The sequence below is a fragment of the Pleuronectes platessa genome, chromosome 4, assembly GCF_947347685.1.
Source record: "Pleuronectes platessa chromosome 4, fPlePla1.1, whole genome shotgun sequence".
In the NCBI taxonomy this organism is placed as follows: domain Eukaryota; kingdom Metazoa; phylum Chordata; class Actinopteri; order Pleuronectiformes; family Pleuronectidae; genus Pleuronectes; species Pleuronectes platessa.
In genome coordinates, this window is record NC_070629.1 from 3,977,695 (window position 1) to 4,004,428 (window position 26,734).

A 26,734-nucleotide genomic window follows, 5' to 3' on the forward strand; every position below is an offset into this window, starting at 1 on the left:
AAATACATTTCCAGAGCAGACACACAGCATCGGCTGAAAACTACCAAACTGGAGATGAGCAAAAAAAGCATAGTTCTGTGTTTCATCTATTTCAAAGAAGGCCTACACATGTATTTTGTTCTGTTCAGAAGATTTTGGTGTTTTCCTTTCCTTCACCTTTTTACAAAACAGGTAAAAATAGCATTTAAATGTCAATAGTTTTTTTTTATTGTCCTTCTATAATTTCATGAATGCAACAAACTATAGTTTTGTATATATTCTATAACTATATATATAACTTTATAACCTGTGTTATCATATGTTTTGCGGCTCCAGACAGATTTAATTTGGGGGAAGAGGGGACAAACTGGCTCTTTCGATAGTAAAGGTTGCCTACCCCTGAAATAGGCCATGACACAGACAGGTGTATATAAATGTCAATTTTTTTCTTGTTTTTACAGAGATCATCCTTTGCTCAAATGCTCAGAGCTGGCTGGCCGGTGAGTAGCTCAGCTTTTAGTTTTGAGTTGTTTAATCAGAGTAAGTCACTGATTTGTATTTCTTTTGCCCCAAAGGTGAAGCCTGGCCCACCTGGTCCCACGGGTGAGATAGGGAAACCTGGCCTTCCAGTGAGTTAGACAGCCATTGTGCCTAAATAAGTAATTTAGGAACATTATATATCAGGGTTTTTTTCAATAATTTTACCCTGCTTCCTGTTATTGTTATAAAAATTTGTGTATTATTAATGTTGCTATCAAAATCCATTTATCACTAAGGGTATTCCTGGTGACCCAGGGGACAGAGGAATGCCCGGACAGAGAGGACACATGGTAAATGTTGAACCTGAAGAACATTTCTGCAACACCAGCAGCTGTATTATACCTGGTGTCCTGACATCATGTGATTTGTTTGTGTGAATTAGGGCGACTCTGGGCCAAGGGGCGCCCCTGGCAAGACAGGAAGTGTGGGCAGGAGTGGCAGTCAAGGAGTGGATGGGAGTTGTGGGCCACCAGGACTTCCTGGGCTCAAGGTGCAAACTAGCAGTACCGAGGTTTAGAGAATGTATCAGTCAGTGCCAACGATTAGCCTGTATCGTTTAACATGTTTTCATTCATTCTTTTCAGGGTCCCAGAGGTTTTAAGGGAGAACGGGCTTTACCAGGAGAGAAAGGTGATGAGGTGAGCCTTTTAGCTGAATCAACTATGAATTAAATATCAATGTGAGTGAGTGTTAAACAGTATATGTCCCTGGTAAACCCCTGGCTGCCTGAATATTCTGTCTATGACTATACTAAATTCTGGGAAAGAAAATAAGGCATAATAATCAGTTCACAGGATGTTTGTCATGTACTGCTGGGAAGTGGGAAAAAATAACATGCCCGATCCTATCCATCAGTACACTAATGTACTCATTGTAAAACATTAGTTTGACATTAAATTGCATGTTGTCATTGCAATTATTTTTAATGTTGGATGTGCACATTTATCCATTTTATTTGATGAGTGACAATAGTGAGATAACGTGAGGATGTCGTAGTCAGCAGCTTAAACCCAGGCTTGAGCTTTGACCAACGGACAAAATTCTGCCTGCATAGTACTTTACATGGAACTGGAACTCTACTTACAAGACGAGACGAACTGGCACTGGACAGGGGAAGACACAGACCATATAACTGAAGTGAGGTAGACACAGGTGTAACATATTAGGTAGGGGGAGGTAATACTTGAGACACACACACACACACACACACTAGCACACACACACACACACACAGACACACACACACACACAAGGGCAGGAGTGAAGTTACCTAAAGGAAACAGGCATAAGTGTCAAAGTAAAGCAGGAAGTTGAGTGTTCAACATGTTGACTTTCGGGGCCATGTGTAAGGTAATACGTTTTTACACAGATTTTGTGTCATCATAATATTCCATATTAACCATGTATATTTGACTGTTACAAATTATTGCTTTATAATTGCCAAGGACAAGGAGGTTACGTTTTCATTGACATTTGTGAGTTTGTTTGTTGTTTGTTCACTTTGTTGGCATGGTCTACACCTGAGTTGGTAACCCCACGGTTGAATGCAATTATTATAAGTCGCTTTGAAAAAAAGCGTCAGCTAAGTGAAATGTAATGTATTTTAATGTAATGAAAAGTGATGTTTTGCTGATTCTTATCACTGTGTGACTTCAGCTGGCTGAGGGAATCAAGTAAAGAGAATCTGCCATCAATTCAGTTTTTGTTTCCTTGTTGCTGCTGCAGTGTAATGATGGTAACACAAAGAGCGAATCAGGTACTAAAAAGGCTGTGACCTTGTAAGATATCCACTTGATTTTTCTAGCTCAAGCAGCTGAAGCCTCAACTATAGCCCATCACTTACACTGAAATTACATTAGAGAGGGACCGTTGCAACATAAATGACAATGTATTGATATGCACCCAAGTCTGGCATGTTTATGTTTAGTGTTGTAAATAGACAAATGCACCGTTTCCCAATTGTGCAGATAATTCCTAAAGACAAATCAGCTATAGGTCCGTTTGTAGATATTATTTGCAACAAGGTACTGAATTCCCCAACTGCTGCTCAGTGAGCATCTGACTGCGCTGCTTATGCTGGCTATAAACTGAATGAACTTTTGTTTTCTGTTTGTGTTCTGCAGGGTTTAACTGGAGAGCCTGGGCCACGTGGAGACAGAGGGAGAACTGGGGCAAAGGTCAGTATAAAAATACATTTTGAAATAGTAAATATCCGAATAGTATATGATAGAATAGTATTGGAAACTATTACTGCCAGTGCTGTTGCAACAACTACCTATGCTGCTAATGTCTACTTATTATATAATTTAATTTAATATATAATTTATCTCTTATTAAAGGGAAACATTTGCTTCATCTTCAGTATAGATTCAATCCAGTTGAATGAATCAGTGAATACTGTGCACCACCACTACCGCATTGATCTTATCACCTGTAATCTTCCTTAATACAAAGCAAATAATCCTCAATAACAAAAATAATGTTTTTTTACTTGGTCAGAGTATATTGATAAGTGAGTAGTTGAAAATATGGACCAGTTACTTCCCTCTGCATGTTGTTTGTGTGTTTTCCAGGGATATAAAGGGGAACCAGGAGGAGATGGACCTGTTGGACCTCCTGTAAGACTGACAAATACTTTATATAGTAGTAACTATATATAAATGGATATTCAACAGTAACATCAGTTTACCTGTCATAGTTGAGAATTTTGAACTTTTATCAGAAGGTCTCCATTCTAAATTGGGAAATAGGGGCTTGAAATATGTAAGCATTTATGAGTCTTGTAGAGAACTAATGAAAGCTGCATCAAGTCAAGGGCTGGATATGTAATGTGTAGTCCTGCAGTACTCTGTCAACACCCATTCTTGTGGATGTCCTAGTGGCCCGTGCCACTACCATTTATTGCCTACAGTAATATTAATCGGACAAAAGACATTTTCATCTAAAAGCCATATCCACAGATAAGTGGTTACTCTTAACCCCAAAACGGGTTTTCTCCAGTATCACATATACATTCTGTGTATCAGCTCCATTTGGTGTTTACACTGGGCGAAACATTTAAATCTAAGGCACCAAATTTCTTATGACTAAACGGAAATATTCTTTCAGCCTGATCGATTGGCATCTTTGGTATCTTTGGAATATCCTCTAAAGTTTAAAATTAAATGCTATCATTTTGACCAAAGCTAGTGTCCAACCCAATGTTTGATACCCTTATTATAAGGAGTAGTTTACATGAAGGGTTAGCTGGCATTTTTTTACTTTAAAAAAAAAAAATGTATATGCAACACTGCAGTATATAATTACAACTAATAATTATTCTATATTGAAACTGTAGATTATAGTGTAGATTAATCAATTCTTTATTTGGTCCATAGTGTTACATCATAGTGTCTTCAAGCTTAAGGTGGAATCTTAAAATGCCTTGTTTGACCCATTTTGTAGAATGAATGCTCAGGATATCGATTAACAGACCCTGTGTCTTTGATTTTGCACAATACTCCCCAAATATCATTTTTCAATCAATTACACTGTGTTTTGTCTCATCTGACTGCAATTTCTTCGTATATCTAGGGTCCTTTAGGTAAAAGAGGCACTCAAGGGCTGCCTGGACCTCCAGGACCACAGGTAGAGCATGTGGTATTCTTTATTAGTCATACAGTCCTCATTCCCCTCACTGAAATGACACAACATGCACCATTTCTCCTTCCCCTCAGGGAGACTCTGGTCATGATGAAATGATGGGTCCTCCAGGATCAGTGGTGAGCAGTTACTAGTGTTTCACAATGCTGCTGCTGACAGGCCTTTGATAAGCAACACTAATGTACATTGGGAATTATTCTAGGGTGCACCCGGGACCACAGGTGGTATAGGGCCACCTGGAGTTGATGGGTTTGAGGTGAGTTCATATGGGCAGGTTTCACCATATTCCTTTAAATATGTTTAGGTTGAGTCAGTTAAGTACAAATCAGGTATGAAGGTGTATGTTTCGTGTTTGTTCTGTACAGGGGGATCAAGGTCCAACTGGTCCACGAGGTCGTAAAGGCCCACATGTAGGTCTTCCACATATTAGAAATTATATACAGTTCTGATATTGATTAAAGATGAAGGATCAAAGTATAAGTGTAATCATTTAATCGTATGTCATCTCTGACAGGGACCATCAGGATTAGCAGGAGCGACAGGCCCACATGGACCTCAAGGGACTCAGGTAAATTTGATCTGAGAATTGTCCGTATTATCTACTGTGTATAATGATCAAATTGCATGAGATGATCAAACTGGTTGTTGTTATGTCACTAACACACATTTCTACTGTCGGAAGACAATGACGCAATATGGTCCTTCGTGCTTCAAATTATTATAAAGTATTTGTATTTATTTATTCTAATTGAGGTGTTTTTATCAGGGTCAATCAGGCAATCGTGGCCCCTCTGGTCCAAAAGGGGAGATGGTGAGTTGTAATACAACATCCTGATGTGTTTCTTCACTGTGTTTCAACTGATGACACTGACACTGTTGTTTTCTCTGACAGGGTGAAATAGGACCTATGGGGAAAACAGGATCACCTGGCATTGAAGGGCCCATGGTAGATTAAAATAATAATTAATTCAGTTCGATATTTAACTTAATCATATTTAGTTCAAAATAGCCTTTTTGTTTGTGTATTTCTTTGACTGTGCAGTCTGAGTTGTAGTTTATTTCTATAAAAATGGTATTATGGCGCTTTTCTAGTCTTGAAGACTGAGTTGTCTTCAAGACCTTCTGGTTAAAGGATGACCAAACTCTCCGCTCATACACCGCTAATAATAGTCATAATCATTATCATTAAATAATAACCTCTTATTTTGCCAAACAATATAAATAAGTCTTAGGAAGAGATAGAGTAATAGAAGATCTCCAGGCTGGGAGTTCCACAGCTTGGGTCTGAACAGCAAAAGCCCGTCATCTTCAATGACAGGTTGTGATTTGTTAGTACAGAGCCCTGTTGGAGGACCTCAGCTTGCCATCATGCACATAACGGGTTGTCAGATTGCAGATATAAGCAAGAGACTGGCTGTTCAAGGCTTTTAAAACAAGAGGTTAAATCAAAAACTCACAGGCTAGTTGCCTGTGAGTTTTAGAATGGATTTTAAGATGTTACTGCTTTTTGTCACCTAGTACGTGTCAAAGCCTGGCATTCCAGAAATTAACAAGATAAAAGCACTAATGGCCATTTCTACAAGTCTATAAAAAATGAAATGATCAAATTTTGGTTCGTCTTCTCAGCTGGGCACAGCAGGACTACAACACTCGACTTTGACTATTAAAAAAGTTCACATCTAGGTGACGTGTCTTGCTTTGGCATCCTCAGAGATTTCTTGCTGATTTGGTGATGGTCAATGTCCACACTAACCTGCTAGAGTGTATTTCAGTCAATTTAAATATATGTAGATAATCTGAATTGAACATTCCCTCGAGAGCTTCAGTATCTTGTACGAGTTATGACTTGTAAAGTATTAATGAAGACTGAATCACTCCTTTGTTTGATACATGCTGAAACCCACTTTGCCTTCCTTTGCAATATGCTGCCAGCTGCTGTTACCCCCCACTGTTCAAACTTCTGGCTCTTCTTAAAGCCCCATGAAAAATGAGTTTTATTTTTGTTCTCCATATGTAAAGCTATATATATATATATATTCAAACCAGCCTCTAGTTAAATAAAGCAAAATACAGTAGATTATATTTCCAACAGTATACGTAGCAAGCAAACCTTTAAGATGTAAGAGATAAGAGATATTTTCCAGACAGTGATTGCATGTTCATATTTGAGGATTCAGGATGCTCTGTTTGCTCTTTTAGGGGATGTTTGGAAGTCCTGGTCCAAAAGGATATCCAGGTGCCACAGTAAGTAGTGATTTTTCAATTTTTAATGTCAATATGAGCATTTAGGATTGAACTTAATGCTCATTAAGGTTATTTGTTGGTGTCCTGTCACTTTGTAGATTACTTATGGCAAACGTTTTGGCAAACTTTTATGTAGTTACGCTAGGAGAACACTGTATGGATTGAAGTTGATTCAATAAACCCCACCACCACAAGAATGCATGTGGGGTGGTTGTGGGTGGTTGTGGGGGATAGATTAAGTATGTGTGTGTGCGTGAACACAACGTTAATACAATATTAGTTATTAAATAACGATTGGTGTCAGTCACTGTATAAAAGGACGTTTCCACTTTGTCCCAATGTAAAATAATATCCCCAAAATATCGAGCGCTGCTGGTGATGTTATGGAACCAGAGTTTGCACAGTAATGATTATGGAGACGAGCGGCAGTGTCAAGGTCCCACTAATACACACACTTTACCATACAGCTGTCAGTCATTACGTTTGTCCTGTTTCTTTATTTACAACCAAACTATAGTTTGCTCTAGTCTCAACCAAACTTGCGAAAAACTCATCAGGAAATAAGTTCAGCTTTTTAGCCGACAGTGTGACAATGGCAGGGCAATCAGAAGAGCACAGTGGGTTTATCAGAGCTTTCTCCCTAAAACAGCTGAAACACTGATGAGAGTGACCACTCCAATGCATTTTGTTTTAATAATAAAAAATAATTGCAACTTTAATTGAAAACGGTGTCCTTTTAAATGTCAGTCTTGTTTAGGGGGTTAAGGACAAGTTGAACTGAATAGAGCTAAAAATGATTTCTAAATCAGTCAGCATAAAAAACCATGTGACATCTAGTAAAGATACTAAAGAAGATTGTTCTGTTTATGTGTAGGGCTTCAGAGGAAGGGATGGTGACCACGGAGAGGCTGGACCCAAAGGAGACAGAGTAAGAGGAAGACATTGGTGATTGGTGATCAACTGTACAATTAAACTACGTAAATGTTTTGCTGAACTCTCTTATTACATATCAATATATTTAGGGTATTATGTAGTCTTGAACCGGAGTTTTTGTCTAATGACAGCTATACTGCAATGTTAGTGCTTATATTTCCCTAATTTTCAATGGTATGTCACGTAACCTCATACGGCACCTTTCATATAACTAATCCTCTGAACTTATTGTTCCCCTAGGGCCCACCCGGTGCTCCAGGAATCCAGGGTTTTCAGGGACAGAGGGGTGAACGTGGCACCTCAGGCTCTCTAGGGGTGAGAGGTCAACCTGGGCCCAGAGGACCAGAGGTACATATCATGATCTCATTGTTGTACTAGATTATGTATCAAAGTCGGTATGAAAAAACATCCCACTGAACTGACTGGGACTAATAGAACTGTTGTACAATTGGTAGAGAAACATCCATTTTGCTGATATAATTATTAAATATCCTGTTGTTAGCCACAGTGTGGTAAAAGAACCTGCATCTTTGTCATCTTAGATTTGCTTGTAGCCATAATAAAGAGGTCTCATAAGGTGTAAACATTGTGCGATCTCACATTTTCTCGCATTTATAGTGTGGTAGAGGAGCATGCAATCGTTTGAATGACTATGTTATATCCATGTTATATCTCCTTAGGGTGAGGATGGGGAAGCTGGTCTCCAGGGAGCAGTTGCGAAACAAGGGCCAAAGGTCAGAGGCTTTTATTGGTGCCTGCTCAAGTGAAGCTAATAAAACTGAGCCATATCTGTCACTGCTGGGACATTTGTTTTGTTGAACTGCACTGAGCACAGACTTTTGACCCATGTGATGACCTCTGCTGATGCTCCTGTTAGCACCGCTAATTTTAGTGCCACTCTTACTGCCACTATAGCTTAACAATGATACGATCAGTATTTAGTAGCTGGTGTAAAACAATAAGAATGTGAGCTGTCCACTGGCAGGTTTTGTTTCCACTGAAAAGCACTGAGACTGACCTCTGACAGATAGCGACAAGTGAAAATGAATATACTCCTTCTAGTGCACACTGGTTTGTCACTAGAAGGAGTATATTCATTCGTCTTCAGTAAAAATTTGCTTTTAGTGTGTAATAATGATAATAATTAAATATCTACACTATCAATTGCTCATTAAATTATTAACAATACAATATATTTATAATATCAGCCTCTGCCAGGGGGGTTATGTTTTCATCTGCGTTTGTTTGTATGTTTGTTTGTTAGTTTGCAGCAGCACACAAAAACTATAGGACAGATTACCATGAAACTGGGATGGTGTGGTATAGGACCCACACAATTTTGGTGCAGATCCGGATTAAAGGGGGTGGATCCAGCGTTTTCTTCCCCTCACTGTAACATTGCTAGAGAGAGTGATGTCATCGTAATCTTTGATTTCTCAGAAAATGTTTTTTAGCATATCAGTCTAAAGTCTAAAGTTGAATGTGTCCATATTTAAGGGCAACAGAGGAACCCCAGGACAAAATGGGAAGTTAGGACTCAAAGGACAAAGGGTAACTATAACTGGGAGTGTATGAAATCAAAATAATCAATATAATATTTTTGCTCTGCAAATACATTAATTGTATTAAAAGCTGTTTTTATCTAATTGTCATTGTACAGGGTCGCCCGGGACTTCCTGGCCTGTTTGGATTACCTGGCATTCTAGTAAGAACAAAACAAGCTCAAGTCCAGCTCATCAAGTCTGCTCTACTAATCTCTAAGCTATATCTGTGTGTTTGTTTGTGTGTATTTTGACAGGGTTTCAGAGGCCATGTTGGGACTGAGGGACCAGAAGGAAAGCCTGGTACACAGGTTCCCATTTTATAACTTTTCATCTCGTAAAATTCTGTTTTTGTTTAATTCCTCACTCTCAGTCAGCTCCATATCAAGCCATCAAAACATTTGTTTACAGCATTGCGATGCAAATGTATTGACATTAACAGATACATTGTAATACAATGTGTCTTACGTGCAGGGTGCTCCTGGTTCTGTTGGCTCTCCTGGCCCTAAGGGAGACAGAGTAAGTTTTCCTTTTATATCAGAGGGAGGGAGGGGGTGGGTGGGGTGGGGGGCTATGAGCAGGTAATAAGGATACAAGCAGACAACAAAAGATAAATTCCTTGCTTGGAGGTTACAATATTGCAAAGTTTCGATCTTTCTATGTAAAGTTCTTTTTTTTTTTTTATTATTCTTTTTGGTTAACATACATTTCATGATAAAGTAAATTAGAAGAGCAGCGTAGAATGCATCACATTTCAATTGCAGGCATAATCACAGTTAATGTGTTGAGAAAAAAGTACAAATAAAAAAAAAAAAAAATATATATATAATAATAATAAAATGATTTTTCCAATTTATAAAATTGCAAATCTGTGGATATTAGAATTGCCACATTAAACAGCAAGTAAATTGTCTCTTGTCTCGAACACACTTTCCAGTCCGTGACAGGTTTTATGATTAAGAGCTCACCTCTGAGCTTTAACACTATAATGAACACTGACTTGATATCTGTAAGATCTGTAGGAAATCTCCATCTTCATAACATAAATTACACACACAATGGAAAGCAGTTCGCAACGAATTTGTCCCTGTGGTGCATTTCTCCTTTTTTTCTGTTTATTGGGGTTTTATAAGGATAATTCACAGTCAGCATTTGGAATACATTCTACATGATTCCCGTCCCATGTGCCCTCCCCCCACCCCAACCCAGTATCCCCTTGACAACAACAATAAATAAATAAATAAACATGTAATGTACACTCTGCACTGTGCTATACTAAAGATATTATGAATAGACCCAGTCTGTTATTTGGGTTAAATTGTCATAATATGTAAGAAAGGCCTCCATACCTTTTCAAATGTGTCTGTGACTCCCCTCAGTGTATATTTAATTTTTTCAAGCTTCAAGTAGAACATGATCTCTTTAAGCCATCTTGTATGGGATGGTGGCACCGGCCTCTTCCAGTTAAGGAGAATAAGGCGCCGAGCTAGCAGGGTGGTAAAGGCGATCACAACATGCATGCCGACCGGTCCTGCTGGGCCTTCAGGCATCACCCCAAAGAGTGCTATGACAGGTTGAGGTTCAATCGTCATGTGATAGATGTCACTAAGCGATGCAAAGATTTTTTCCCAATATGTTTGGAGGCTCGAACATAGCCAAAACATGTGTAGCCAGGTTGCAGTGGCTAGCTTACATAGGTCACATGTGGGATCAGTATTAGTGTATATTCTTGCTAATTTTCTTTGGTGAAATGGAGACAATGAACTATCTTAAACTGTATTAGACCGTGCCTAGCACAGGGGGAAGAGGAGTGAACCCGGCCAAGGATTGAAGCCCACTGACCATCAGCAAATGAAAGGTCTAGGTCTTGTTTCCAAATTTTCCTTAGGTTATTCAGGGACTGTGGGTTTATTGCGTCAATCTCCCCATAAATCCAAGAGATGGTGCCCTTGAGACCAGTCTTACATCCTAGGAGACTATCTAAGGGCGTGCTTGGGGGTTGCTCAGGGAAAGGGTGGTAACTCCTTTGTACAAAGTGCCTAATCTGTAGATATCGAAAGAAATGGGAACGGGGCAACGTGTATTTCTCTGACAATTGATCAAATTTAGCAAACACCTTGTTAACATAGAGATCCTTAACAAGTCTAATCCCATTACCATGCCAGGCCCGAAAGGCCAGATCTAACTTGGAAGGGGTGAAAAGATGATTCGCAAGAGCAGGTGCCTGTATTGATGCACTCTGCAGGCCGAAATGCTTCAGAAATTGTACCCAGATCTTCACAGTATGGGCCACTACAGGGTTTTTAAAAGAACCAGACTTAAGACGCAAGGGAGCTGTTACCAGTGAACGGAGTTGTAATTTAAAATATTCCAATTTAACCCAAGCGGGGGTTTCCACATCTGCACCACTATTAGCCCACATTATGACCTTTTGAACATTGCAAGCCCAGTAATAGTGAAGAAAATTAGGCATTGACATACCTCCTAACTTTTTTGGCCTTTGTAAAAAAGTTCTGCGAATACCGGGGGTCTTGTTATCCCATATAAATGCAAATAGTATTTGGTCGAGTGTAGAAAAGTGTTTTTTAGGAATGAAAATCGGAATACATTGATACAAATACATAAACCTAGGAAGAACATTCATCTTAATTAGATTGATCCGGCCAGCTAATGATTAAGGTAACGTGCGCCAGCGGTTTATGTCCTGCCTGCACTGATCCAGTAATGGTGTGATGTTTAATTTATACAACTTGTGAAAAGACCGCAGCACCACCACCCCAAGGTATTTAAAATGGGAAGACACTCTCTTGAATGGGAAGGCTGGGGTTGGGATATCGAGAGCTGCTTTGTTTATGGGATAAAGTTCACTTTTTTCTAAATTCAGTTTGTAACCTGAAAACTTTCCAAATCGTTCCAAAGTAGACAGGACGTGCGGCAAAGAGGATACTGGGTTAGCAATGTACAAAAGTAAATCATCAGCATAGAGCGAAAGCTTGTGTGTTGTGTCTCCTCGAGTTATTCCTTCAATTGCCTGGCATTGACGAATAGAAGCCGCAAGCGGTTCAATCGCCAGAGCAAAAAGCAGGGGACTCATAGGACAGCCCTGTCTCGTGCCTCTATGTAATGGAAAATATTTTGAGTGAGAGTCATTAGTGTGGACAGACGCTAAGGGAGAGGCGTACAACAATTTAACCCAGGATATAAATTCATCACCAAAGCCAAATTTCATGATAATAAATAATTATTTCCACTCCACCCAGTCGAACGCCTTCTCTGCATCTAAGGATATTACAAGTTCAGGGACAGTAGAGAAAAAGGACTTAATAAAAGCGCTGTCATCACAGTTTGGAGCATATACACTTGCGAGAATAACAGGTTTGTTGAAAAGTTGGCCGGTGACTATGATGAAGCAGCCATTCGTATCTGCAATTATCTGATCACTAGCAAAGGTGACACTTTTGTGTATAAGAATAGCTGCGCCCCTGGCTCTAGCGTTAAACTTGGAATGAAAGACTTTTCCCACACAACTCCTCTGAATACCTAAAACATCTGCACTTCGTAAGTGTGTCTCTTGGAGGAAGGCTACCCCTACCCCAAGTTGACCTAAATGTGCCAGTACCTTGTTCCTCTTCACAGGGTGATTTAGGGAGTTCACATTCCAAGAGATGAGCTTCACTTTTCTACCACTATTCCTAACTCTACTCATATTTTCCAGAGATGTGCTGTAATAGCATATATGAGACAGGAAGATAGAACATTGCTCTGTGTAGTATAGAGGGTGTCACAAAAAAAAAGGATGGCCGTAGATGATAAGACATTCAAAAAACAAAAAGATGCGACATGTACATTACAAAAAGACAAAAAAGTAAAAAGGAGGCTTCCCCCCCCTCCGCCAGCACTAACCCAACCTAAGTGCATTAATACCCCAAAAAACAAGTGCGAAAAGGTGCATATTAGCTAAAACATCACTTGCACCTAACTCTCCTCCTCTTAACATAAGATAACGTTTAAACAGTCAATTATTATGCTGTTTACCTCCTTTGATAAGATATCTATCTGGTATTTGTCACTGGGCTAGATCCTGCCTGACACATTTTAGCTATCAGACTCACGTAGAAAACATTTAAAGCTTCTGATTTTGTGCCTAGGTGAAAACAAGTCCAAATAATATGAGGAGGTAATATTGTCATCCCATCTTCTACAAGCAGGCCATTGAACGTTAATTTTACAGTATTAGCCCTGTAAAAAAATAAATAATAATAATAATAATAATACAAAATAATAATAATATATATACATATACACACATACATATATATACACATACATACATCTTAATAATAATAAGTAAAAATAAATAACATTAGAAGACATGGCAGTAGAAATAATAAAGTAACATTACATTGTCACAGTCTTGCACTGGCTGTGTTGAGCCTCCATACCGTCATTCTCCGTCGTTTTCTGCTGTCACCGCTGTTAGAATCTTGGACTTGACAAAGGCAGATGCTTCGGTTGGAGTTTCAAACTCGTATTTTTTCCCGTTAAAAAAGAACCGGAGCCTTGCTGGATGTAGCAGAAAGTACTTCACCCCTGCCTCCCGAAGCTGTATCTTAACAGGTAGGAACGCGGTTCTTCTGCGTAGTAAGTCCGCGCTGAGATCGGGGTAAAAGCTGATATTGGCTCCTCTGTATTTCATCTGCCCTTTCTCCCATGACATCCGCAGAATCTGCTCCTTGGTCTGGTAATAGTGCATGCGCACCACCATAGCCCGCGGATGGCCTGTCGGTTGTGGCGGTCTCAACGTGCGATGGGCACGGTCCACTACGGGTGGGCGAGTGAAATTGTCCTCTCCAAACATCTCGGTCAGGAACTTTTCTATGAAGGCAGAGGGGTGATCTCCTTCAATCTTCTCCTCCAGACCAGTCCCCCTTATATTGTTCCTCCTCGAGAAGTTTTCAAGAGTGTCCAGTTTGGCATGTAGCTTTACGTTCTCAGCTTGCAATGCGGTGTGGGAAGTTTCAAGCTGTGTCACTCTCTGATCCACATCTGTCAGAGAGGTTTCGATGTTTGCAATTTTAGCCACGTGGATGGAGACGGTTGTTTGGAGGGTGGGAACAGATGAGCGTAGTTCTGACAGTATCTCGTCCCTCACCTCAGCAACATCCTCTCTGATGCCATCTCGTAGTTCTTTCAGTGCCCGCGTTAGTTCCAAGCTCGGATTGTCCGACGTTTGAATTCCAGCACCGGCTTCGGGCGGCGTGGCCTCGTCGTTCTTTGCAGTTTGTTTCCCTCTACCGGCTTTTTTTGACATCTTTACGGTCCAACGGTTACGAGTAACGGGGTAGAGGTTTTCAGAAAAGGATTGCAACTTGACTTTAAACTAAAAACTAAAAACTAAGCACGTGTTTTAAGCAGAATAAAGTGCAAAATAAATGAGGAGAGTTTTACACAGGACGTCCTCACTCCGCCATGATGGCTCTCCTGTCACCTGACGGCTCTCCTGTCACCTGACAGAATGTAAAGTTCTTTGAGATAATATACGATTTGATTTTGTGCGGTACACATATTTGAAAGGAAGTTCAATGACAAAAGGTACCAAAACGGTTTTTGCATGTGGAAACTATGTTAGGGAAAGTCGCCTAAAGCTTTAATCGAATTCTGGAAAGTCCCAAGAACCAAAATCTATAAAGTAACAACTGTATATAACTAGAAATTCAGAGAGATAGTACACCTGCACTGCATGTAGTTATACATGGTTTCTGTCCACTCGGAAATGAACAGAGGGAAGCAGCCCAATCGACATGTATAAATCTGTGTGCAGCAGATTCTATAGGCTAAACTAAAAATGTTATATGGTAGGCCTATTCCCAAAGTCTTAAGATATCTACCAAGATTTCGGTTGTTTGGAGAACTTCTCAGTTACAGTCAATATTTACTAAGGACGGATGCTTTGTGAAGATATTTTGGTTGAATGGCAGCCATTGCTTTCTCCTGATCTTGCAGATTTTTACCCCGAAGGCTGCATAGCAAGTTTCGTCAAAATCCGAAATATTGTACTGTTGCATAAGATTGAAGCCTTAATCCAGTGCAGTGACCTTGACCTCCGGTGGGAATAATAACCCCTGTCTAGCACCTTCATGAGCAAACTGAATCATGTTGTTATGCATTGGTAAAAGAAGCTTTGGTTTCTCTATGGTGAAGGGGTTTCCAGGTGTGGCTGGTGAGCGAGGGCAGACAGGTCGTCCAGGAGTGAAAGTAGGTCAAAACCTCTTCTAATGATCATATTTCCAAACCAGGGTGTTCATTTTGGTTTCTGAACATTCTGAAATGACTCATCTGTGACTTAAACAGGCTCCTGGAAAGCCAGGGGAAAATGGAATCCCTGGACCAGCTGGGGAGAGGGTGAGACTCTAATATAAAGCATGAATACAGTTAATTTCGGTGGCATCAACATAAGCTTAAGTTTAACATTTTTAACTTGCAGATGTTTAATAAACATATGAATCATTTAATTTAATATCTCTTTTTAGGGCTTCACAGGAAAACCAGGAATGATGGGCCCCCAGGGTCCAGTGGGCATGTATGTAAGTGACCATTCATCAGGCTTGTTAAATGAATGTTCAGAAGATAGTAAATCTCTCTTATGCTCTGATTTGATCAAACTGGAAAATGAAAAGGTTCACTCTTCTTGGGGTTGACTGCAGTAGTTGTTTACTCTGTATCATAAGGGTATTTATGTTGGTTAATCATTCAATTAAGTTTTACATTTGTTTTTGAAGAGCAAGAAATATGCATTCCCCCATTTTTTCCCAAAAGCCTTTTTATGCATCTTGGGGGAGTTATATTGCATATGTAAAAACATATCCCTTTATTTTCTTCCTACTTCATCACCAGTAAGATATGGTTTAAAAGTATTGTGGTAAACAGATGGAGAACAGAACATACAGACATTATAAAAAATATGTCATATTTGGTAAACTGATACGAAGATGATAGAAGAGTAGGGTACGTCCAGGGGAGTGGACAGGTGAGTGTAAATGTGCTAATGGATACAAGTACAAGTCTGAACAAAGGGTTTCAGTTGTTTTTCACAAAGGTTACTTGGAGCTGTTTTGTCTCAACTCATTATTTATTTTAGATCTCTGAAATCATGTAAAATAATATCATTCAAAGATCTGCGAATGCATGCTGCCTGCTACTCCTTTTTGTCTTCTTTCTAGTACAAATATAGTACAATTCTGCTTAGAATCAATAAGGAATGGGGACAGAGTCCATTAGACAGTGCTATTGGAATGTTATGCTAAATTGTGGCATTATTTAAAAACCAAATAACAATATATTTTTTTTCAAGCTTTTTAATTTTACAGGGTTAAGGGCAGAGGATGTCACACCTTGTTAAAGCCCTATTAGACTAATTGAGATTGGTGAATATGGGCTATACAATTATAATTTGATCGGTTAATTGATTGTGCCGAATTGCATTAGTAACTGGTTTAAAGGTTCATGGGAATGTAAACATGAAATGTCAACTTCCCCCACAGGGTTCCCCCGGATCAGTGGGCCTGACTGGGGCACCAGGCCACATGGGACAAAGGGTGAGCCTAGATACTCCTGCACTGTGACATCATGAAATCTGATTCTGATCAGTGCAAACATAATGTATATAGTATGGATTACTTAACCAGCAAATGCCACAGTAAATAGTTTTTTTTTTTCTCATAACCCACCAGGATGTGCTTCAATAGAAAGTTTCAGATATTAGTATTTTAAGTTGATGAAGCTGCCAACCAGTGGATATGTTTGTATCCTAAAGGATTTGAGGAGCTTCATTATTCCAAAACATGATTGTATTGCTATCTCTTACCTATTGTGAAGGGAGATGCTGGTGTCAGAGGACTTCCGGGGAGTCGTGGAAAGACTGGACCTCCAGTGAGTGTGATTGGTCCAATGTTTTGATGTCCACTCGAACAACTAGATGTACATACACATTGGTTGTTCTTGTCTGTAGCCTCTCCTAAATCATTGTCTTCTCAGGGTCTACAGGGTCATCCTGGTGAGAGAGGGCCTCCAGGGCCTCAGGTGAGAACTTGACTTCTATACACCCATAAGATAGTTGGTGATAAGGTGATAAGACATCATCAACTGCCATAATGTTAAAGGGTAACCTGACGCAGCTGTTTCATCTCTTTATCTTAGGGCCGTCATGGAGAGTTGGGGCCCAAAGGCATTCAAGGGCTGTCAGTGAGTATGTCGAACAGACTCATGAGCAGCGTTTCCACCACAGGAACTTTCCCTGGGAACTAGGAGCCTTTGTAGACCACTGTCTTAATTACATTTTTACCCCCCTAAAAGGACAGGAACCTTTGGAGTTGAGCTTGCAGGCTCAACATGAATGATTGGTCAAGTTTTCCAGGATTTTATTTCAGCCAGTCAGTAATTGCAGTAACTAAGTTTAACATATCAGGTGTTTGGAATTCACTTTGTTACTGGTGTTTGCGCCTTTTCCGGTTAACACCAGCACAATTTAAATATCCACCATGTTGTTGAAGTGTTGGTCGTTTTATAGAGCATCTCTGTCAATGGACCATTTTCTGCATTAACGCTGTTTGGTGTACTGCAGTAGAATAGGTTGTTGTAGCCAATCAGTTGTTAGCAGGCTAATTTGCCTAAACTCTGCTGGTCTATAGATTGCAGTAGGTATATAGAGTAAACAGTCTACATAAACGTTTTAGTGCCTTAAAAAAGTTTTGGAAGTAAAATCCAGGGATTTGGGATTATTTTTAAATGAAACACTTCATCACTATCACATTGTTTGTGATAAACACACACACACACGCACACAAAGAATACAGAGAATACAGTCTGATGATATATTTTTTCCTTATCTGAATATCATGATGATATTCTTTTTAAAATATATATATATATACATTTTTTCAGGGTCCTCCAGGCAAGCCTGGACCAGGGGGCGGCATGGGGAGCCCTGGCTCTCCAGGGGATCAGGGGTCACCAGGGCCACCAGGGTCAGCTGGACTCAGAGGGTTTCCAGTGAGTGGGTACTTTTCACCATCCTCTTCATTATATATTGATATAAAATTCTGCACTGCTGCCCTGCCTATACTCCTATTGTCATGTTTTACCATATCATATACTGAAGTGCATGTTAACTACAAGATCGTTTGTCTACTGATTTAGGGAACATCAGGAATTACTGGGCTGATGGGTCAGGCCGGAGAAAAAGGAGAGCAGGTAACTGATTCCAGTATTTTTTTTTTATGTTATGAATGTTGGGTAACAGGTGCTTTAGTTGCAATATAAAAGGTTATTATTCAATAGAAAATTGAATCAAGTCCAACCCTTGAGATTTCAGTAATATTAAGATGTGTTGATTATTGTTCATAGGGAGCAATTGGCCCTGTTGGGATCATTGGTGCTCCAGGACTGGATGGGCAGCAGGTCTGTTATCACACTGAACACACTGCTCTTATTCTGATATACTGCATTGTTCTAAACCTTGTTATCTTCAATATTTTAGAAATGCAACTCGTTGTATATAATACTGAGGAACCTTGTTATAAATGTCACTGTGTTTATGATAAATGTGATAATGTTTGTCATGCTAGGGTCCTCAAGGGACAAGTGGAGAAGACGGGATTCCTGGAGCAAAAGGTGACCAGGTCTGTGTCTTACTTAATAAAACACCCACACACTGACTGTATTACTATATATTTAATAAATTATCTTTTATTTATAGATGAACCTAATAAGAGACTGAAAAGCAGTGTTTCACATGTTTTGTACACTTCATTGCAACAGGGATGTACAATATTCACTGCCACGTGTTCTCAGCAAGGTGTTGCCTCTGCAGACAATGGGAAAACAACCCCTGAACACACAACCAGTGTGTAGTGCAAATAGATCAAATAATCCAGCTAGCTGCTGTAAAATGTAAAATGTATCTCTCATGTCTCATCCGGTGCTCCTGTCATTGACTTAGCCACCATACAAGATGTTTTGGTTATTATATATTATATTATATCGTGGCTGCGCTCACTTTTGACCCATCACTCATTAAACATATTCATAAATGGTTGATGATAAATCTTTATTAATTGAACGACTCCACACTATATTGATACATAGAAAACGTGTAGATTTACAAAACAGTTTTTAAACAGGCACAAATTTCTGTATGCACAAAACTTTAAAACATTACAAAACTGTACAGCTTTATTTTACATGTAATTTAAGTACACAGTTGGAACCCTATCCATTTACCCTTTTTCAGACGACTGTGTCAATTTCCATCAATCAATCAACAGAGTTTACACATTCATTTTTGGCTGTTGTCATGGCAATGATCGTCTCCCCATGTGCAAATGTTCCATGAAAACAAGTTCCCCTTCATTTCTTATTCTTGCAGAGGCACCTTTGTTGCATCGATTGGTTTAAACAATTTAAGAAAAAATCTGTTATGGATGATAATGGCATATACTTCTGTTTTCTATACTGTCATGAGTCTATATTCAGAGCAATTAAGAAACAAATGTGAAAACACACAGCCGTCTCACTCACTGTCAGTTGGCACAGAAGAGGACACCATTGAATAATACTGCACGATTCTTAGTGTGAATGGCATATTTCCTCTATCTGCCCCAGTTGGAACAAAGAAAGTAACAGTATCTAAAATGATAACTTTCCAGAGTTATAAAATACTGTCTGTGAGTATCACAAACTGGTGCTTGGTGTTTTGGCTTCTGAAAAGCATATGAATGCAATAATATGCAATAATGAACTGGACAAGGTACAGTAAAAATTCCAGCTGTGTTGAAAATGTGGATAATGGCACATACATTCAGAAAATCTCTCCAGGAACATCTTGATAGATTTGTCTTATTACATTTTAAGTAAAGGTTGTGTAGTATGAAACAAAATAAAGAAATGTAGATATACCTGTGTCCCCTCTCACCTCCATTGGCAGAGCATGAAGGCATTTCAGAAATAGATAATTGCTAACACAGACACCTGTGTGACATCAGAAAAGTTTATTCAGCGGGATGGGGTTCCCAACTTTATCTGACCAGCCAACCTTTATCCCAGTATGCCTGAGTTGAGGCAAATAAAATGATAACATACATTCAGCAACATGTAAATTAGTCAGGCGGTCACAGAGGACAACGTCTGAAAACTGTCAAACACTGAACTGTCCTGGTGAAACAGGGACTTCCGGGTCTTCAGGGACATCCAGGACCCAAGAGACCAAAGGGAAAGCCAGGACCTCAGGGATCCCGGGGGCTGCAGGGTGGGCCTGGCCAGAGGGGCAAAGAGGTTAGATCTATTGTCATGCCTTCCAACGATTTTAAGTTGAGCTGAACGGAGAACTATAGTTAATGATCTCTCTGCCAGTTATTTTTTTGAAAAAGTTGATCATCATGATATTTTACTTTTAGTTTCATAAGATACCATGTTTTTTGTCTGAGCAACATCAACAGGCTAAAACCCCCCCAAAATGTTGAATTACTGTCAGCTAGCTCTACTTTTATTGAGTCACTGGTTGAATTGGTGGTGGAGCCCTTCTGGTTCTTTCTTCAACATCGTTTCTCTGTGCAGGGAGATGTTGGAGGGCCTGGATCACCTGGGGATCGGGGTGTCAAAGGAGCAAAGGTTAGTACCATCTCCCTCATTCGTTTATTGTTTCAATAAACTTATGACATCCAGTTATTCTAGCTAGGTCATCTATTATACTCCTGTACACATATTCTGCATGTAAGTATTTATTCTACTTGGACATTTCCACATTTTACTGCTACAGATTAGATAACATTACATCTAATTAGGCTTTTTTCACATTTTGAAAATAGGTCTACAAAGTGACAAAACTATATACAAAATGTCATTTATAGATAATTTCCGGATACAATTGAGTATCTACCAATATTGATTCTGTTCAAATACTTGTATTTATATTTACAGCAGCAGAAGACCTGTGACTTGGTTTTTATTTGGCACATTGAAATCACAATCTAACCCTTTGTCTACAAATTCTCTTGTCAGTCCCAAAGAATCTGAAGATCTTTCCTGAATGTTTTTAAAAAGTGAGATGGAGTGAAAGATTAATTTACATCAGAACTCAAAGACTTTGTTTAATGAACCACACTGGGTGTTTCACACCAGTGAGGTACCCATTGCTCATGACTAGTGTAGCTGATTGAATTTAGAGGTCACTTAATTAGTAAAATGTAGATCATTGAAGTGGCATTGAAGTGGCATATACAGAGTTCTGCTAAATTCAGTAAACCATGATGTGTTTTTCACAGGGATATGTTGGAAATCCTGGACCAATGGGGTCAGAGGGGCCTCCAGGAGTTTTGGGCATTAAAGGGCGGAGAGGGTCAAAAGGAGAAAAGGGCTTTACAGGCCAAATGGTATATGAGCCTCAATACCTCCTTATTAATCAATCAATATTATCATAGGTTTGTCCACAGTATCTGTTCTCATCACCATGTATTTCTACTTTCAGGGTCAAGGAGGCCTGATGGGAACGGTTGGACCATCGGGCTTATTAGGACTACAGGTAAGTTACCATCTGACCTAAAGAAAGTGAATTCATCATTGTATTGAGTCCAATACTTTGAAGAACAGGCGTCATTGTTATGACTCTATGCCAGCGACAGCCAGTGGCCAGAAGTGTAATGTTTTGGGGGTTTTCGTCTGTCCTTCCATCTCATTCTTGAACACAATATCTCAAGAACACCTTGAGGGAATGTCAGTTTACCTTTCTTAATCTTTTTTCAGGGGTTTCCAGGTATTTTGGGGATTCCAGGACCTCATGGGCCACCAGGACAAAGGGTAGACAAATTCATACTCAGGAGCAATGTAATGTTTTCAAATCATAGGACTAGATTTTTTTAAGTTTCTGTTAACACAGATCTCACATGCTATATGTTGACAGAATTACTGGTTACTCTAATCATTCCTCTTCATATTGGCCATGAAACCACTTCTTCCTAACATGAGTTCACTGAAATGCAGGGCAAAAAGATATTCCAGTGTTCTGTTCCTATGAGGCTTCAACAATCTTGAGTTCAATCAAATGGGTGTTGTTCTGGCAGGATTGTCACTCTAGGTTTATCTGGGAGTATCTCTTCATCAGCAAAAAACAAGGAGGTAATTTTAATGTTCAAAAGACTAAATTAGGAAGACATCTTCTTAATTTTTCTCCTGCCTTATATTAAGTGGGCATTTTTCTACAGAACGGTGGCTTTTGCCCTCATCAATGAGGCCCTGCTCAAACCTGATCTCAACATCCATCCTGAGTGATTGGATCACAAATGAACATCAGTTAAAATCTGACATTAGAAAGTATGTCCTGTGTCCAGCTGTGATCTGATCTCCCTTCACTGCTCTATAAGAAAATAAACACATTTGACCATTTCATTGTTGCAATAAGATTTTATCCATTATTAAAAAATCTGTACGTATCATTGGTTTTAATGTTATTGTAAAAAAATATATATATTAAAAAAAATGGTTTTGTATTTATATAGCGCTTTTCTAGTCTTGATGACCACTCAAAGCGCTTTACAGTACAGTTTTACATTGACCCATTCACACACACATTCATACAGTGCATCTATTAGCAGCAATTTTGTTATGGTGATGGCTGCAAATAAATCCATGTTTGGGAAACACTGGGAAGTGACACAATTATTTTGGTTCAGTATTTAACTGAAGCGGGTCAGAGGACATCAGCTGATAGGTGATCCTTCTTTTGTGATCACCTACGGATGTGGTCGGATCTCAAATGTGTCCCCTATGTGTCTTGGGTATACACATACTGAGAGCTGTCCCTGTGACTAAGTCACCCAACCACATTAGCAAGGGTTTGTTTCCCAGACAGAATGAAGAGAAGCGTGCAGTGTGGACATGTGTGTGTTGAATGAAGTAACTTTTTGATAAAGTGGACATACTCTGTTTACAGGGAGATGCGGGTCCTGCTGGTTTGATGGGGGAAGAGGGAACTCCAGGTCCTAAGGTACAGAGCACTCCTGCTGAATACTTATATGTATGATGTGAAGCAACAGTCCATCTATTACCAGTGCTACATCCCCTCTGTGCTCTGTCTAACTACAGGGTGTGGCAGGAAGCCCAGGTGTGAAAGGTGACATGGGACAATCTGGAACACCAGTACGTGAATAGAACAACATGACAAATTTGTAAAAAAGTTATTAATTTGACCCACTACTGGACAATCTCAGTTTTAATATATTCAAAAAAATAACTTACAATAATAATTTATTTTCCATTTTATCTTTTTCTTTTTCTCTTACCCCAATCATTTTTATTTCTGGGTGAAATCCTCCTTTATAAAAGAGCGCCTGAACCTGTACAAGCTAAAGGTCTACGTGTTGATGTTTACCTTTTGTAAAATAAAGATTTTGCATTGCATGTCACCAAATCATAACTGAGGATGTTGTTGTGCTTCAGAGTTCATCAGGAGTTGGAGGACGACCTGGCAACCCTGGTGCAAAGGGATCTCCTGGATCCGAGGGGCCAAGAGGAGAGCCTGGAGAGACAGGCCGGCAAGGAGAGGTGATGAAAAGGCCTTTTATACAAATCCAAGATTTTAGCTTGAGTGTTGGTTAGTAAGAAAATGTAATTGTTCTTTAAATGATTATCTTAATTCCAAAAGATTTCTTAAATGTGTAAACACCAGATGGTGATGGGTCACTTTACTGTTCGCAGAGTCCTGATGGCCTGCCAGGAAATAAGGGTCCTTCAGGATTACCAGGACCAGAGGTAAAACCAAGACCCACAGCTGGAGGGGCATCATAATAGATTAGGGGTTTCCAGATAATCCTAAACTGCACAACAGCATTTAGGCATTAAGATGGTGATTTGTAAGAATTACATAGATAATGGAAACAATATAGGTTGCACAATGTCAGCGTCATGAAGATGGGGTTGGTGAAAGGCTTTTTGATGTTGAACAGTGAACCTACCAGAGCATATTTGGATTTATTCAAAGTCTATGTATACAAAACATGTCCAAACAAAAGGTTTCACAAAGTAACAGGGACAAATCATGACATTACTAAAGTCTGGACACTGCTTTCTGTACAAAACTTCATGGTTATCCCTCAAATCAGATATTTCAACCTGACCAAAGTCGTGGACCAGCAGACAGACTGATAATGCCCTGAAAAACATCGTACCTGAACATGGATGTTCATGGCCTACACTTAGTTTTAAAAAGATGCATTGAAGAATTCATTAATTAATAAGGCGATTTATAATTAAGCTGCTGGTTGATTTCCTTCATGAACTTTAAACATGTAACTCTACAGGTACGACTTCTGGTCTCCAGGGCTCACTGTGTCACACAGTCAAAACTCAAACCTGGGTCTCAGGCTCACAGGTCTTGTAGACATTATTTAAAAGATTTATTGCTTAATGGAGTCCACCACCTTCACAGAAAAAATCTTTTAAGGTTCTTTATTCATATTGAATGATCCCCAGTAAAGCCTTTAGCAGTCACCTGATTCTTGACTGAATTTACCAAAAAAGAAGAGAGGGGACTTTTGTGGTCATTGCACCAACACACTAACATTAACAAATAACCCCTTCATTAGTGTTTTAAAGCCTGATATAACAACCAGCCTGTTGTGTTTGCCTTTTCAAGGGTAGAGTCGGTGACTTGGGGCTCCAGGGCCCTCTTGGCCTTCAAGGGCCTCAGGTTAGTGGTACCTCCACACATTTACATATAGCACAATACACAAGCATTATAGTGGTACTGACCATCTTCATCTGTATCGCCTTCAGGGACCAAAAGGTGTTCCTGGACTGATGGGAAGGAAAGGACAAAAAGGTCAAAAGGTCAGTTCAAACCCTGTGTCTGTGTGTACCACAATGCAGCACTTTGTTGATGTTATACACTTTTATATACTATTTTTCTCACATAAACCAATTTCATTTTAAATAATTGCACTATTTCCCCTGTTGGCTAAACTTTTTCAAAAAAATAGTGTGCCACTGTTTCAGGAAATTACTGAACCCTTTAAAACCTGAAACTATATTGATCTGTTTGTGAACCAGTGGATTTGAGTGATGCAGACCGGGTAGGGAAGACAGAAAGTATTGAATACATTATGATGCTGATATGACTATTTAGACAAAAAAATGTATGGATTTATTTCAGGGGGATGATGGCAGAAGTGGACGTCGAGGGAAGGACGGACGCACTGGGAGGAGGGTAGGATGATACACTTGACATCTAACATGAATGTGACAATGAATCCACATCCTGAACTCTAATTTGTCCTCTTTCTTTTAAAGGGGAAAAGAGGGAAAGCTGGTAGTAGTGGTTTGAGCGGAAGACGAGGTGAAAAGGTCAGTTGAGGCTATTGATCCTGACAATCTGTACCTGAGCTGTTTACCTGTATAAATCTTAACTTTGACTTTAATGCTTCTTCTTTTGCTTAAAATGATTTCAGGTAAATCAGTGTATTGTATTGAATCAAGTCTTTCTCTCGCCCGACAGGGGAAGATAGGAGATCCGGGTCCATCTGGTCCTCCAGGAAGACACGGAACATATGTAAGTTGTCTTTATAACCCCATCAGGTTTTCAGCCCCTTTATCTTTATATCAACAGTATAAATGTTGTGCCTTGTGTCTTTGTCTTCTTGTGTCGGTCATACCTTGACTTCATTTAGTTGAAAAATATAATAATTACAAATTGATCTTGTCTTTTACAATATTTCCTGAAGGGCAAGACTGGGTCTCGTGGAGAAAAAGGTCAAACCGGTCAACCCGCCTTAAAGGTAGGTTTTTTGACTTACTTATTTACATTTTGCTACTTTATTTATAATTTATTTGTCAAGGTTAGTGGTAATTTAATTTATCGATAGAAAAAGTACTTCAATGGTGATAGCATACAACATATCTCATAAGATAAGTAAAGTACGTAATTAAAGAAGGCGCTTAATAATGATTAATTACCTAAAGTTCACATATAGTAAATCATTTTGTACTGGTAGTGACTTTCTTTGAAAAAAAGGATAAAAACGACTGACTGACTGCAGATAAATCAGGTACAATAAAGCAAAATTCAATCTGCACCTAGTATTTATTTGTCTTCTCATTATCTCCATTGTGCCTGCATTGTGATCAGATATCAACACACAAATTAGTGATGTGGAGCTGCCAGGTTTTGAACTGGTGGATGGAGGTCATCACTTTTAAATAGTTTTTGATGAGGGGACATTTTGCTAGCCCCTGTACTACTTTTTGCTAGGCAGCAAAAGAGGCATCATAATTGGTGAATGCATTCATATTTCAAATCTGAAAACACTGCCAGCCAGATCACCTCCAGATGGTGGGAACTGTCCAATAGTGACCTGAACGCAATACATGCTGCATGCATTTACACCTGTATCCACATCTTTTCCTTTATCCTGATCTAGATTACATGTTGGTAAATGTAGACCTGTAGACAAATGTGAAAATCACTGAGTCCATCTCTTCTTATTACTCTGTCATTGTTGTATTTGTTTTTTAAGATAATTTCCTGTGTACCTCCTCTATGCAGGGAGAATCTGGGGATATAGGAGCTGATGGCCCTTCTGGTCGAGAGGGGTTAAAGGTGAGTTTATGTTTCATTGCAATATTCCATGAAAGCTTCTTTAAAAAATATACCAACCAAATCGTCCTATTATGAATTTTTATATTTTGTTATGTACAATATTGCTTTTTTAGGGAATACAAGGCTCCACTGGAGAGCCAGGAAGAGCTGGTGAAAAGGGAGAGCAGGTAAAAGGATACTCAAACACATCATATGAAACATACGATAATTGGAT

The 26,734-nt window shown here is 39.3% G+C and overlaps 2 protein-coding genes across 2 annotated transcripts in view; both read left to right on the forward strand.

Moving 5' to 3' along the window:
* The window catches only part of LOC128437912 (collagen alpha-1(IX) chain), a 27,454-nt gene extending 19,349 nt beyond the window's left edge, over positions 1 to 8,105 (forward strand). The window contains exons 6-23 of the mRNA XM_053420203.1: positions 441 to 479; positions 555 to 608; positions 756 to 809; positions 902 to 1,009; positions 1,104 to 1,157; positions 2,643 to 2,696; positions 3,093 to 3,137; positions 4,093 to 4,146; positions 4,236 to 4,280; positions 4,364 to 4,417; positions 4,527 to 4,571; positions 4,676 to 4,729; positions 4,928 to 4,972; positions 5,054 to 5,107; positions 6,361 to 6,405; positions 7,280 to 7,333; positions 7,579 to 7,686; positions 8,019 to 8,105. Of these exons, the coding sequence (XP_053276178.1) occupies positions 441 to 479; positions 555 to 608; positions 756 to 809; positions 902 to 1,009; positions 1,104 to 1,157; positions 2,643 to 2,696; positions 3,093 to 3,137; positions 4,093 to 4,146; positions 4,236 to 4,280; positions 4,364 to 4,417; positions 4,527 to 4,571; positions 4,676 to 4,729; positions 4,928 to 4,972; positions 5,054 to 5,107; positions 6,361 to 6,405; positions 7,280 to 7,333; positions 7,579 to 7,686; positions 8,019 to 8,105 (1,053 nt within the window). The remainder of the gene's footprint in view (positions 1 to 440; positions 480 to 554; positions 609 to 755; positions 810 to 901; positions 1,010 to 1,103; positions 1,158 to 2,642; positions 2,697 to 3,092; positions 3,138 to 4,092; positions 4,147 to 4,235; positions 4,281 to 4,363; positions 4,418 to 4,526; positions 4,572 to 4,675; positions 4,730 to 4,927; positions 4,973 to 5,053; positions 5,108 to 6,360; positions 6,406 to 7,279; positions 7,334 to 7,578; positions 7,687 to 8,018) is intronic.
* LOC128437913 (collagen alpha-1(I) chain) overlaps positions 8,024 to 26,734 on the forward strand; it is a 26,770-nt gene continuing 8,059 nt past the window's right edge. The window contains exons 1-33 of the mRNA XM_053420204.1: positions 8,024 to 8,072; positions 8,836 to 8,889; positions 8,999 to 9,043; positions 9,137 to 9,182; positions 9,354 to 9,398; positions 15,081 to 15,134; positions 15,231 to 15,281; positions 15,410 to 15,463; positions 16,421 to 16,497; positions 16,755 to 16,808; positions 16,914 to 16,958; positions 17,076 to 17,116; positions 17,820 to 17,935; positions 18,075 to 18,128; positions 18,282 to 18,335; positions 18,503 to 18,556; positions 20,100 to 20,207; positions 20,490 to 20,543; positions 21,197 to 21,304; positions 21,400 to 21,453; positions 21,675 to 21,728; positions 22,861 to 22,914; positions 23,013 to 23,066; positions 23,367 to 23,471; positions 23,625 to 23,678; positions 24,562 to 24,615; positions 24,702 to 24,755; positions 25,078 to 25,131; positions 25,215 to 25,268; positions 25,420 to 25,473; positions 25,646 to 25,699; positions 26,467 to 26,520; positions 26,634 to 26,687. Of these exons, the coding sequence (XP_053276179.1) occupies positions 9,150 to 9,182; positions 9,354 to 9,398; positions 15,081 to 15,134; positions 15,231 to 15,281; positions 15,410 to 15,463; positions 16,421 to 16,497; positions 16,755 to 16,808; positions 16,914 to 16,958; positions 17,076 to 17,116; positions 17,820 to 17,935; positions 18,075 to 18,128; positions 18,282 to 18,335; positions 18,503 to 18,556; positions 20,100 to 20,207; positions 20,490 to 20,543; positions 21,197 to 21,304; positions 21,400 to 21,453; positions 21,675 to 21,728; positions 22,861 to 22,914; positions 23,013 to 23,066; positions 23,367 to 23,471; positions 23,625 to 23,678; positions 24,562 to 24,615; positions 24,702 to 24,755; positions 25,078 to 25,131; positions 25,215 to 25,268; positions 25,420 to 25,473; positions 25,646 to 25,699; positions 26,467 to 26,520; positions 26,634 to 26,687 (1,809 nt within the window). The 5' untranslated portion in view covers positions 8,024 to 8,072; positions 8,836 to 8,889; positions 8,999 to 9,043; positions 9,137 to 9,149. The remainder of the gene's footprint in view (positions 8,073 to 8,835; positions 8,890 to 8,998; positions 9,044 to 9,136; positions 9,183 to 9,353; positions 9,399 to 15,080; positions 15,135 to 15,230; positions 15,282 to 15,409; positions 15,464 to 16,420; positions 16,498 to 16,754; positions 16,809 to 16,913; positions 16,959 to 17,075; positions 17,117 to 17,819; positions 17,936 to 18,074; positions 18,129 to 18,281; positions 18,336 to 18,502; positions 18,557 to 20,099; positions 20,208 to 20,489; positions 20,544 to 21,196; positions 21,305 to 21,399; positions 21,454 to 21,674; positions 21,729 to 22,860; positions 22,915 to 23,012; positions 23,067 to 23,366; positions 23,472 to 23,624; positions 23,679 to 24,561; positions 24,616 to 24,701; positions 24,756 to 25,077; positions 25,132 to 25,214; positions 25,269 to 25,419; positions 25,474 to 25,645; positions 25,700 to 26,466; positions 26,521 to 26,633; positions 26,688 to 26,734) is intronic.